The sequence below is a fragment of the Halichoeres trimaculatus genome, unplaced genomic scaffold, assembly GCF_033239565.1.
Source record: "Halichoeres trimaculatus isolate MK-OKI-2021-1 unplaced genomic scaffold, fHalTri1.1 fHalTri1_scaffold_9, whole genome shotgun sequence".
In the NCBI taxonomy this organism is placed as follows: domain Eukaryota; kingdom Metazoa; phylum Chordata; class Actinopteri; order Labriformes; family Labridae; genus Halichoeres; species Halichoeres trimaculatus.
This window is the reverse complement of record NW_027437188.1, coordinates 35,169,492-35,182,483: the sequence shown is the minus strand read 5'-3', so window position 1 is coordinate 35,182,483 and position 12,992 is coordinate 35,169,492. Positions and strand designations below refer to the sequence as shown.

The 12,992-nt window shown below is 43.1% G+C and overlaps 1 protein-coding gene across 1 annotated transcript; it reads right to left on the bottom strand.

Annotated features, from left to right (window-relative positions):
• Nucleotides 1-5,562: 5,562 nt before the first annotated feature.
• On the bottom strand, nt 5,563-6,960 carry LOC141797939 (nuclear factor 7, ovary-like). Its single transcript, XM_074679650.1, has one exon. It carries the CDS (start codon nt 6,949-6,951, stop codon nt 5,563-5,565), a length of 1,389 nt encoding a protein of 462 aa, XP_074535751.1. The 5' UTR covers nt 6,952-6,960.
• Between the last annotated feature and the right edge of the window lie 6,032 nt (nt 6,961-12,992).

The following is a 12,992-nucleotide window of genomic DNA, read 5'->3' as shown; positions in this document are numbered from 1 at the left end:
TCCAAAAAGAGAAGAAGTCCGTGAGTTTTCTTCCTTAACCCTGAACTCATCGCTCCGGCTCTTAAAAACCACCTGCAGCCTTTACCACCAGTCCTCTTCCTGCTTTAAATACCACACACACACCTCACAAACACACACACGGTCTCCTACATATTTACCTCACAAAACGCTAACACACATATTTTCCTCCAGCTGATGACCTTTGACCTCCAGCTTCCTTTCTGTGTGTGTTTGCACTTCTTTCTTTCTCTCAATCACACACACACACACACATACACACACACACATTCGCAGAGGTCGTGGAGGTTCAGGCGCGTCACACCGCCACACTGCCGTCAGCCTCTCAGATAGCCTGTAATGAGGCGGCGAGCAGAGCCAAGGCGCCCGCCGCTGTGTCATTAGCAGTGGAAATGTGGTCGCTTATTAGAGATGGAATATCAATACGAGCCGCGCTGACTTCATGAGACGCCGTCAGCTGATCCTGCACGCAGGAAGCAGCAGAGACGTGAAACCTAGAGAGGACATCTCACTCTGCAAAATATCTGAAACCCCAAAACGGCTGAAGAGTTTCTTCAAAGACATTTAACAACACTTAATGAGCGCTCAGTCTGCTCCTGTTGTTTTACTGCCCTCTACTGGTCTGCTGCTGTTTTGCATAATCCATCCAGGTCTTCGCCACAGGAACCATTCAAGCCCCGTTTACATAAAGTGGTCCAGTATCACTACAGTTTGGTACGGGCCAACAGTGCCCTTCTTGGTAGGTGGTGTGTAAGCTGTTAGCCACGTTAGCTTGCTGATAGCGTGATAGCACAGCAACGCGACACAGCGTACCCCGCTGATAAATTAAACGAAGAAGAAGAATGTAGTTTCACGCTGTTCAAGACGCCATTTTCCAAACAAAAACAGAACTCTCTTCAGGAAGTGGACTGGAGATTTAAACATGGCAGGGTTATGTGTTGTATTTTATCACAGCTGTCGCACAGGAAGTGAAGATTCTTTCCACCAATCAACATCGGATCAGTACGTCTGGCACCCCAACAGAAGGGTAGCAAAAAGTGGGACAGTACGGGTCCCGGTTTTAGTCAAAGGGAACGCCACAAAATGCGTACCGTACCAAGACAAACCCAACTGAACCACTTGGTGGAAACGAGGCTTTGGTTCTGGGGTCGTTTGTCCCGAAGCAGCAGGATGACCACGCCCCCTGTTTCCTGACAGTCTATGGACAACATCCCAGGTGTGTGACAGTATGTAAGCCCCTTTATCCCGGTTTACCATCATCTTGACTTCCCGGTCTCCACAGCCTCCCTGACCCAACATGTCCACCTCTCTTTCAGAGGCCTGAGAGGCTGATTTTGAGTTTTCTTGGCAAAAAGGGGACCAAGGAAATCCGCCATCGTAGACCGCTCTGTAACAGTTTGACTCTGTAGAAACCTGATAGGCTCTTGCCATCAGCAAACACGTGTTCAATACTTATTTTCCCCACTGTATTTCAGCCTTGTTTTAGCTGCTGTCTCTTTAAGGCTCGCCCTACAGAAGCCAACCAATCAGAACGCCCCCACGTTGGTGTTTGAGGCCCTGCCCCTTTAATAAGATCCAGTGCTATACTGGAAAGTAGAGATTTTTTAAATGTAGAGGTTTGAAAACCTGCACATGCTCAGTCTGAACATCCAGTATTGATGGTTCATATCCACGTTTGAACAATGAGAAAGGAAGAGCACACTCTTAAACTGTGTCTCATGTTGTGTTCACACTGTACGCTCAATTGGTCACATGACCATAGCATCTAGCGTAGCATTAGCAATGTGATAGCTAAACAATCTGGGGACGTATGGAGGAGTGTAGCCGGTCTTTTTGGTGCTCACCTACGTCTGCTCTGACACAGAATGTAAAATGTTTGAAGAAGAAAGGGAACGAAACAAAGACGCCACCAGGTATCCCAGAATGCTTTGCATAGGTCTGCTTCATTACTGTAAGTCTAGGGTGATTTATGGGAAGTCCAGGAGCTCAGTATGAGAGCTGTTACTCACCGTGGAGACATGTGACGTCAAGTTTGGACAAACTAATAAATCAGCTCCACGTTTGTGAACGTACGTTTTTCACAAACTGATACACGACATAAAATTAAACCTTTGTTTACCGATAATCTGAGATTATGATAAGAGATTAATGATTAACAGAGACATGGAGCTTACATGACGAGTCAGTGTGTGTGTGTGTGTTTGTGTGTGTGTGTGAGTGAGCTAACCCCCAACCCAGACATGTCAGCACGACCTCAGCTTCCTGGCAATGTTCTTATAACATAGGTATGTTAACTGCTGAGTGTGTGTGTGTGTGTGTGTGTGTGTGTGTGTGTGTGTGTGTGTGTGTGTGTGTGTGTGTGTGTGTGTGTGTGTGTGTGTGTGTGTGTTGGGGAAAATGACTCCATAGATTAGGTCGTTTTGTTGACTCAGCCCCTTGAGAGTAATCGTTTCTCACTTCAGACTGAGGCGAGTGGGCGTGTGTGTGTGTGTGTGTGTGTGGCTGACAGAAAGTGTTATTAAGACCATGTTTACGCTTTTTGACCAATGTTTCCTTCAGTTTTTAATTGATGTTGTATAAACTCATCCCTCCTGCACCATGTTGACTAAAGATGTTTCGCTAACAAAAACCAAGAACTCTTTGCCTCAGGAACTACTCTCCAAGGAACCTAAAAGGCTCCTTTTGTTCACTGTAAAGAGTATTTAAATACATGTGTTGAGAAACAAAGAAAAGTAACTGCACTTCACCTCCAGACCAGTAGAGGGCAGTAAGAAAGAGTCAAAGAGGGCGCCATCAAAGGAAACAGACTAGCTGACATTGTCATGTGATGCTACAGTTAGCCTGTTAGCATAGAGAAGATTTAGCCTGTGTCATACGTCATCCACTCAGCAGAGGGAGCACTAAATGTTTTGGCTTCATTTGGGACAGCCGTGGCTCCTTCTATTGAGATAAAGTCTGTGGTCCAGCACAGGGGATTTCAGGTACTGTCTCTTTAAGACGCACATTTCTGAGAAACATCCTCATCTACGATGTCATCATCATCATCATCATTATCAGAAACATTAACACCATCTTTGTCAACATCATTAATTTCATTCCAATCGTCAGAATCATTGTGGATAATATTTTTATGATTATCATCATCATCAACATAAACACCATGATCGCCATCATCATTATCATCATCATCATCATCATTATCATTCCAATCAGTAACATAAATTTTGACATTTTCATTTTAATGTGCGCCATTAGTATCATTACTATCATCATCATCATTATCATCATCATCATCATAACAATTAACACCATTCTCATCATCATCATCATCATCATCATCATCATCATCATCACATCTAACACCATCATCATCATCATCATCATCAGTATCAGATTAAATAACATTATAATTGTTATCATTACTTTCATCACCGTAGTTATTATTACCATCATAACAATAAACACCATCATCAACATCATTGTTATCATCATCCTCATCATCATCATCATCATTATCATCACAAGTAACACTATCATCGTTATCATCATTATCAGTATTATCATCCAATCATTAACATCATTGTTGACATTTTCATTTTTATCAGTGTCATTAGTATCATTACTATCATTATCATCATCATCATCATCATCATCATCATCATTAAAATGTACACCATCATCGTCATCATCATCAACATTACTATCATCATGATCATCATCACTGTTATTATCAATCCAATTATCAAAATTTTTGTCAGTAACATATCATTAAATTTAATCCACAATCTTCTTCATCAGTATTGTCGTCATTTTTAATTTTATCAATATCATCATCATCATCATCATTGTGATCATCATCCTTCTTAAAAAAATGTTTCAATAGCATCACATTTATAAATAATTTCAAAAAATGATTATCATTTACATTTTACCATCATTTCATCATCATCAACTTTAACAGTATTATCATTCTCATCATCATAATTATCATCATCATCAACTCTAAATGTATTTCTTTTTCTATTTATTAGTTTTTTACTATAGTCATCATAATTATCATCAACCTCATCTCAACCACCATTCTCATAAAGTCCGCCTCCCCACAAGCCCACGTCCCTGTGGAGGAAGAGTTCTAGAACCTGTTGGTTCAGAATGTGAACATCAAAGAAGTTCTGTGTCCTTGTGATGTCATACAGTGTGTGCTATGTGGATTAAATGGTTTAGCCTGTGTCCCATCTGTTACCATGCAGGAGGCGGAGTTAACCCCATTCTGCAGTTAAACAGTAGGGGGAGCTCTAAATGTCAACAGTTAGCAACAAGGTGTTAGCTCCTAATGCTAACCCAGCTTACATAAGGACATCACTACAGCCTGATAAGGTACAACCCTTCTTCATTGTGTTTCTTTTTTACTTCTCCACCAGGTGCATGATGGGAAATGGAGTCAAACTGAGGTAATGTTAATCTGTGAACAATCTGGACCCGAAATCTCTGTCAGACTGTAGCCGCCTGTGACGCTGATAGGATCACTTCACTTTTTTTTCTGTCTTATATTTCAGCCTGATGGCAACACACACACACACACACACACATACACACACAATAACAGGCCTGGCCAGATGAGCTGAAAGCTGATTGGCGCACAGTACCTCACTGGTTAAACATTTTTCATGTGTCCTCTAATCTTGTGACGTGATCATAAAGCAGCCACTGATGTTAAAACTGTTAAAATGAGCCGTGAGGAGGATCAGACTGCAGCAGCACAACAAAATAAAGACTGTGGGAGGATTTAAAGTCATTAAAAAAAATCTTTTTATTTTCAAATGCACATCAAACATATAGATAATATCACCAAAGGATCCTCTGATATTAAAGTTTTCAAGTAAAGTCATTTAATACACACTCTAATCACAGATATCAACACTTTTGATCCAGTTTTAAAGAGACAACAAAAAGCACAGAGTAGGATGATGGATACTAAGACAAGATCTCTGGAAATGTTTTGGGTCAAAGAGTTCAACATGTCTAAATGTGGCAACACAAAGACTGTCATCATTATAATTTTATCATCTTTTCTTCATGTAGGGTAATCTGTCCAAAACTAACCACAATTAATCACTGCAACAATATAATTCAACTCGCAACGACATTCAATAATCAGTGCTAAGCTAAGAGCTGGGTCTGAGACCTTCTGGTACATTCTCCCCCTGAGGACAAAGAGGAGAAGGCTCCGATTAAGTGCTTAAGTCTTCCCTGAACAGATGATTCTTCACACATCATCTGTTTAATGTCAACAAAATCTGTTCATAAAAGTATAAGTTTCATCATCATCATCACCTCCATTGTTAGCATTAGAATATTTACCATTACATCAAAAACGTTACTCAACAGCATCCTTGGTGTCATACTCTTTGTGAATAAAAATATCATTATCATTAACAACATCACAATTTTTCATCATAATTACCATTTTCTCATCAAAGTTATCATCGTAATTATTCTCCTCTTTATCATCATCATCATCATCATCATCATCACCATCATCATCTATTTCTGTTCCACGCTCACAGAGACCTTCAGAGGTAAAATCCTCAGTGGTCGTTTTTCCAACGTGTCAATGTATGGAAACAGCTTCTCAGTGAAAGTGTGTGTGAAGGTGTGTATGTGTGTGTTAGTATCAGGATCAGAGAACGACAGCTGTCCTCTGTCCCAGTCCAGATTCACTCTGATCCTCTGAGGACGATTCTTCACGGACAGAACAGAGTCAGGACGAAATGAGGAGGCTGCTCCGTATTTACCATCATTGAACCATATTCTCCAAAATCCAGACTCTTTGAATCTCTTCTTCTGAACAGACCCCGATAAAACACCCAGTCCCCAGTCTAGACTGTCTCTAACCTCCACTTCCCAGCTGTGAGTCCCTGAGTTAAAGCTCTCAGAGCCCAGGACAGACCAGAGTTTTCTCCTCTCTGGATTCTCAGGAACTTCCTGTTTCTCTCCTAGTCTCGCTGAGTTCAGATCCTCAGACAGGATGAGATGTGAACCAGCAGTGTTTGGGTCCAGAACCACAGGACTGTAGGAGACCAGGTCCTTCATCTTGTTCCAGATGTTGAAGCTCAGGTTGCCCAGGTGTTTGGCCTGCTCTATCAGAGCTCCTGAGGGCAGCTGTGGATCCTCCAGCAGGGGGCGCTGCTGGACTCTTTCCACTGCAGCCTTGTAGTTTTTCAGGAATGAGACGTCTCCAGCTCTCAGCTGCTCCTCTGTGTCTCTGACTGTGTCTGAAAGAGCTGCTATCTCTCTGCTCAGAGCCTCCATCTGCTCCTTCATCCTCTGACTCTTCTGCTCCTCTTCCTCCCTCAGTGCAGACAGCCTGGCCTCCTCTTCCTCTTCTAGAAACTGATGAAGCTTCTTAAACTGCTCCTTAATCTGCCTCTCTGTGTGTCGGGCCTGGACCTGAATGTGTTGAGCAGTTTGATCAAACTTCACTTTAGCTCCTTCACAAACCTTTAACTTCCTCTTTAAGGGCTCCAGAGTTTCCAGAAGCTTCTTCTTGTTGTTTCCAGCAGCTTCATCGATGGGTCTGATTCTGTGCCGTCTGTGTTTCTCTGAATCTCTGCAGACGAGACAAACTAGCTGTTGATGGTTCAGACAGAAGAGTTTGAGTTTCTCAGAGTGCAGACTGCAGAGATCCTCTGAAGGTCTCTGACCTCTCTCCTGGAGGAAACTCTCACACAGATTCTTTAAAGCAAAGTTAGGAAGAAGTTCTTCCCTTGAATGTCTCCTTTTACAAACTGGACACTCTCTGTCCTCCTTCTCCCTCCACCAGCTCTGCAGACAGTCTTTACAGAAGCTGTGGCAGCAGGACAGGATGACCGGATCTTTATAGACCTCATGGCAGACCGGACAGCTCAGATCCTCCTCCAGTCTGGACGCCATTCTGTCTGAGAGTGAAGCTGAAGACGCAGCAGGCACGCAGCTTCAGGAAGTCTCTCTCTGAGCTTTAAAAGTTTTTTCTCTTTGCTTCAAAGTTGTAAAAGTCTGATGGTAGTGTTCCCAGTGTTCCCAGTGTTCCCAGTGTTCTCCTCCTGCAGCTGTCTGTCTTTGGTCTGAAGGTGAATCTAAGTGTCTGTCTCTCAGTGTCTCTCTTTGGTTTAGACATGTAAAATATAAACCTGTTTCCTGGTTTGTCTCAGGTGAGGGGGTGGAACTTCTTGGTAACAGAAAAATGTTGGACCAGCCCCCATTTTTGTTTCTGCTCTAAAAACCATAAACCTGTTGTGTCAGTAGATTAAATTCCTCTGCAAAGTAGGGGACAAATGTTTATTTCTCTGCTGTTTCTGTCAGCAGGGTGATGTGATTGATGTGTCCTGACACAAACTCAGACACAGTCAGGAATAAAGTTTGGATGTTCACTCTGATATAAAGTGACCATGTCCTGGTTAAAGAAGCTTCCTTACACGTCTCGCTGCATCGTGCTTCTCCTGCTTTTCCTCTCTGTACAGTTTCTCCTGCAGATGTCAGATATGAAACATCGTGGCATTCTGTGTTTGGAGAGTTCCATCCGACACCACCTCTTAGTCCCTGCTGACTAGTTCCTGATCCCTTTTAGACAACCCTGCCAACAATAATTTGGCTCCCCTGATGAAGGTAGACTGGGCACCAGCTCTCGAGCTAACCCTAGCTCAGTGCAAGTGCTCGTGCCTTGAAAGGCAACTCCTGTCCCGGCTTTACGTTGAGTTTCCAGGTTAACTCCAGTCTCTGGTCTCACGTCAGCAGGTGGTCTAGGCCTGAACTTCAAGGTTGGTTCCCAAACTGGTTCACAACTGTTGTCCGACTCAAGGTCCACCTGAGTCCCTCCTTCCTTACCCTCTTCATCCAGCTGGAATCTGTCCCCTGAGGACTGGGTACTGTGGTCGGACTAACAGTGGGGAAAATGGTCCTATAGAAAAGGTTGTTTTTTCACCAAGAGAGTCAAATACCACACACCTCATGATGGGTAAAGGCAAAGAGCTCTCTGAAGACATTCACAACCTGATTGTTGCTCAGCATCAGAATGGAACTGGTTACAGACTTATATCAAAGCACCTGAATATTCCAGTCAGCACCGTTGGGGCCATTATTCACAAGTGGAAGAAGCACCACCTTACCATCAACAGGCCACGCACAGGAGCTCCTTGAAGATTTCTGACCAGGGAGTCAGAAAGATAGTCAGAAGAGTACTCAACGAGCCAAGGACCACCCTGAAAGTGCTCCAGAAAGACTTGGAGGCAGCAGGTACGATTGTTACAGAGAAAACAATAGGCAATGCACTCCACCACCATGGCCTCTATGGACGCTCAGCCCGCAAGACTCCATTCCTCAAGAAAAGGCATGTTGAAGCTGGTTTAAAGTTTGCTAAACAAAATCTTGACAAGCCTGTAGAATACTGGGAGAATGTTGTCTGGTCAGATGAGACCAAAACTGAACTTTTGGGCTGTCATACTACAGACCATGTTTGGAGGAGAAATGGCACTGCACATCAGCCAAAAAACACTACACCAACAGTGAAGTTTGGAGGTGGAAGCATCATGGCATGGGGTTGTTTCTCATCTCATGGTGTTGGCAAACTTCATATAACTGACGGAGCAATGAATGGAGCCATGTATGGGGAAATTCTTGATCTGAATCTGCTGCCATCCACCAGGATGATGAAGATGAGACGTGGCTGGACCTTCCAGCAGGACAACCATCCAAAGCACACGGCAAAGTTGACTCTCAAATGGTTTCAAAAAAAGAAAATCAATCTGTCAGAATGGCCTCGTCAATCACCTGACTTGATTTCGGAAATAAATGTGATGAGAAGAAAGTTGACGTGTTCAACACTTACTTTCCCCACTGTAGACCTCCTGCTGGAAGACCCAGAGTTAGTTTTCTCCTTCACTCAGCTTATTTTACCGTTTACAGCTGTTTGAGAGCTTCACTGAGTCACTGCTGATGTTACACTTCCTGCTGCTCCACAGTTAACGTTCCCACAGACTCACAGCTGCAGGGTTTGATTGTAAAACGTCTTTGGTGGAACATTTAAATATAGTAAACAAATGAAATATACAAACTTTTTAATCTGCAGGGTGTGGTGTGAGCAGCCCAATAACTGATGCTCGGTCAGAGTCCGGAGCAGAAATCCTCCTAAAAATGATTGAAAGTCAGATCCGCTGAAACTCTGCCTCATGAATCAGACCGATGACTAAAAACCTCAGATATCAGACGGGTAATCTCTTGGAGGTTTATTCAGACGGTCATAGAGGTCAGACGACTGGGCACTAAACACACACACACACAGAAACACACACTTCAAGTATTTTCCGTCTCAGCAGTTAAATATTTCTCAGGCTCTTTATAGAAACATCGTCTGAATCACAGCGAAAGACTCTTATCGCTCTGCCTCCACCTCTTTTTCTCATCCCTCACTCAACACTGATGTCTGTGTTTTCTGGATGCCCTTTTAAAGGGACATTTCAAAGTGTTGTCAAAGAATTTTCAAACTTGTTTAAACTCGTGTGATAAGTTATAAACTGAGTCGCCCGTGACAATATCACCTGTTTTTCTATGGCGCCATCTTCACTGGTGTCTCACTGCCCTCTGCTGGTCTGGAGGTGTAGTACAGTTACTTTTTTTTCTATATATCACTGGTTTGTATTGTGGGCCACAAAAGTCACAAAGTTCCTAGAACTAAAAACTCTCACTGACTTTGTCATTAACAGGTAGGGTCTGCAGGAGTTTCCATTACTCGTTAGTAAACACAACATTCACCTCATTGGCTCAGTGCCAACAGCAGCGCACACCCACAGCCTCCGACCATGTCTACGTAAACACACACTCACTAGCCCAGCAACCACCTGAAGATTTTTCTTTCTTTTCTTCATGGGAGAAACCCAAGAGCTGTGCACCAGACTTAGCATGTTAGTGCAAGCAAGTCACGGGTATTCGACACATACCTGGTTAGCAGAAAGCTAACTCTCGTCATTCTTCCAAGTTCTTGAAATTGAGTAAAAGTCGAGACAAGCTTTCACCTGGTTTAGGAAAAAGCTTTATCTGTTTGGCGTTGAGTTTCACTTTCGTTTTATTTTTTTCTCCGTGCTACGCCCTCTAGCGTAGCTGCTCAGGATAGCTTCTTGCTAATTAACACTCAAAGTCACTTGAGGTGCCCTGTGATTTGCTGAGGTGACCACGCTAAAGGCTGTGTTATGCTATGCTAACGTGGCTTTTATGCTTTTTAACTTGACATGGTGTCCATTGGTATCCATTCCCAAACTGTAGGGGGCAGAGTAACACAAACTTATGACTACCAGAGTATTAAACAAGAGTCGAAGAAGTTAAATCAGCCTTTACTCTCCACCCAGAAACGTCTGGATATAACCAACACATCAACATCAAGGCAGATACGGACACTGACACAGGTATAGAGGCCCAGGCGAGATGATTGTGCAGAATTATTCCTGTGAAAGTTGATATTTTATTTTTTAAGGAGAACCCCGCAGACTCTACCTTTAAGAGAGATTTTTTCATTTTTTGACGAGGAACAGACGTCACGTTTATTTCTTGATGGCTTCCAGACTCCACTGACGAACACTCAAAACACATGGGAGTTGCTGCTCTGCCTCTGCCCCGTGTTCGGTTGTTTCTCTGCATTATTAAACCACATCAGTGACAGGGATGATGTATTTGTGGCTTCAGTGTTGCAAAAGAGTCGTGTGGTTGAAAACTTCCTCTTTTACTTTGAAGTTAAAGCGAAGAGGAGAAATGACAGAAGGCAGTTGTTGAGCTGTGTGTGTGTGTGTGTGTGTGTGTGTGTGTGTGTGTGTGTGTGTGTGTGTGTGTGTGTGTGTGTGTGTTGTATTTGTTAGAGGCATTCCCACGACACTAAATGACCTCTCCTCTCTCTATAAAAGGGTCGTCTGGTGGCTTTTCGGGACCAGTCGGGCTTAAAAAGGACAGAAAGAGAAAGAAAGTGAGGGAGGGAAAAATGACAGGAAAGGAGAGAAGGAAACATATTTCCAGAGTTAAAGACAGAGGATAAGAAACATTAAAGGAACAGTTCAACATTTACAGATACACGCTCTACAAAAGTCCCTGAAAGTCGTCACATTTTATTGAAGTCGATGTCCTTGGAAAAACTCTTTATGTGGGAGCCAGTTTTGTGCACTGGGGGGCGTCGTTACGTTCAAACAGGAAGGACACAAAAATAACCTTTAGATTTCCCTTCATTGAAACGCCACCAAAAAGGGAACAGCTGAGCCCAGACCGACACAGGAGTGGAGTCACGTCCACTTTGAGTTTTTATTTTTGTCCCTGACAGGCTCAGGTTGTTCCTCTGAGCGTCTGAAACCGTAACAGGAAGGATCCGACGGATGGACAGTGTTTAGTTAAAGAAGAGGATTCTTAACAACCAACAGACGTTCATCACTTTGTACAAGGTAGAACAGCAATTTGAGTAGCTTCTAGGGTCTTGGCTCCGCCCACTTCTTGCTTAGGCCTAGCCAATCAAGCGACTTTATGGTCAATAAAACTGTTTTTATTAAATCTGTCTCTTTCAACCGAAGTTACCATCAGTGCCCACATACTTCCATACGTCCTTTGCATTGACATTGCAGTTAACCAGTACATCCACCAGGGGGGGTCGGCCCAGTCAAAAGTTTATGACAGCAAAAGTCAAAAACAAACATGGCAACTGTGGAGGAGGTATTAATACTGTTCCGCTTACAAAAAAAGACAAAAACGGAGGCAGTGTTGTAGCAGTGAGGCAGTTAATTACATCTTGAAAGTCCTGCCATTGTTATTTCTTCTTTGTGTCTCACTAAAGCTTTGTATCCGGTGGTAACAGCAACACTGCCCCCCATGGTTTCCAGTAGTACTGCTTTGTTTGGTCCGTAAGCTTCATGGAAACGTGCAGAAATACAGACCGAAGGTTCCATCCGTATCCGTATCCGTATCCGTATCCGTACGTAACGATGACCATAAATGGGCCTTAAGTCCCTATGGCAACATCGCGCCAGCCGACGAAGTCTAGCAGTGAGAAGAGAGCTCTGAGTTTTTCTCTGCTGGAAACAATTTCTGTGATTAATTTTGTAGTGATGGTGGACACTGGAGCCTGACTGTCAGACAGAAAAAGGACAGAAGAGCAGAAGAAAGATAAACAGGAGAGAGATAGAGCACAAGCTAAAGGCTTACAGGGCTAAACTATTTGTGCTAATGTTTATTCCAACTCACAGTCAGCAGTTATTCTGCAGTGGTCTGTCCAAACCTGAGAGTCTATCAATAAAATGAAGAGTGAGGTTACGTTAGCTCTGCTTGGTCGATGACTGGCAGGACGTAGCTAACCAGGACTCTCTAACGTTACACATTACAGACATGTCTTAGAGCAACGGGCTGTCAATAGCTCTTTATATGGACAGCTGCTAAACTAGTGTACGAACTGACACTTAGCTTGTTGACATGTTAGCCTTCAGATATGCTAGTAGCGCTACATTTAGCCAGCCATTGACATACGGTACGAACTTACGTTGTTTTCTTGTTGTCATGTTTCAAACAACACTGTTATGTAACTTTACTGACGAATGTTGTTTAAAGTAAAAAGTTGACTTACTACTAAACAAACACACACCTGGTTAAAAGCCACATTTTTACAACAGTGTGTGTGAGATTCCAGGCCAGAAGGTGGCGCTGCAGCCCAATTAAAATATTCTCTTCACAGCATCTTTAACATCGGGCATTCATTGGTCTATCATCTATTTCAACCAGTGAAACTTATTTGTACATGACCATTAAGTTTGAGTTGTGCTGGCTTCATAGACTGTAAAAAAAATGGACGTCTTGCTCGGCTTGAAGGGAGGTCCCCACGAAAACTGCTCCCCCTGGTGGCTGGCTGTAGTATAGGTCAAAAAATCCGGCTCTCCAGTCATTCCAGATGGGCTGTGGTCAAACTTTAAAAAATAATACAC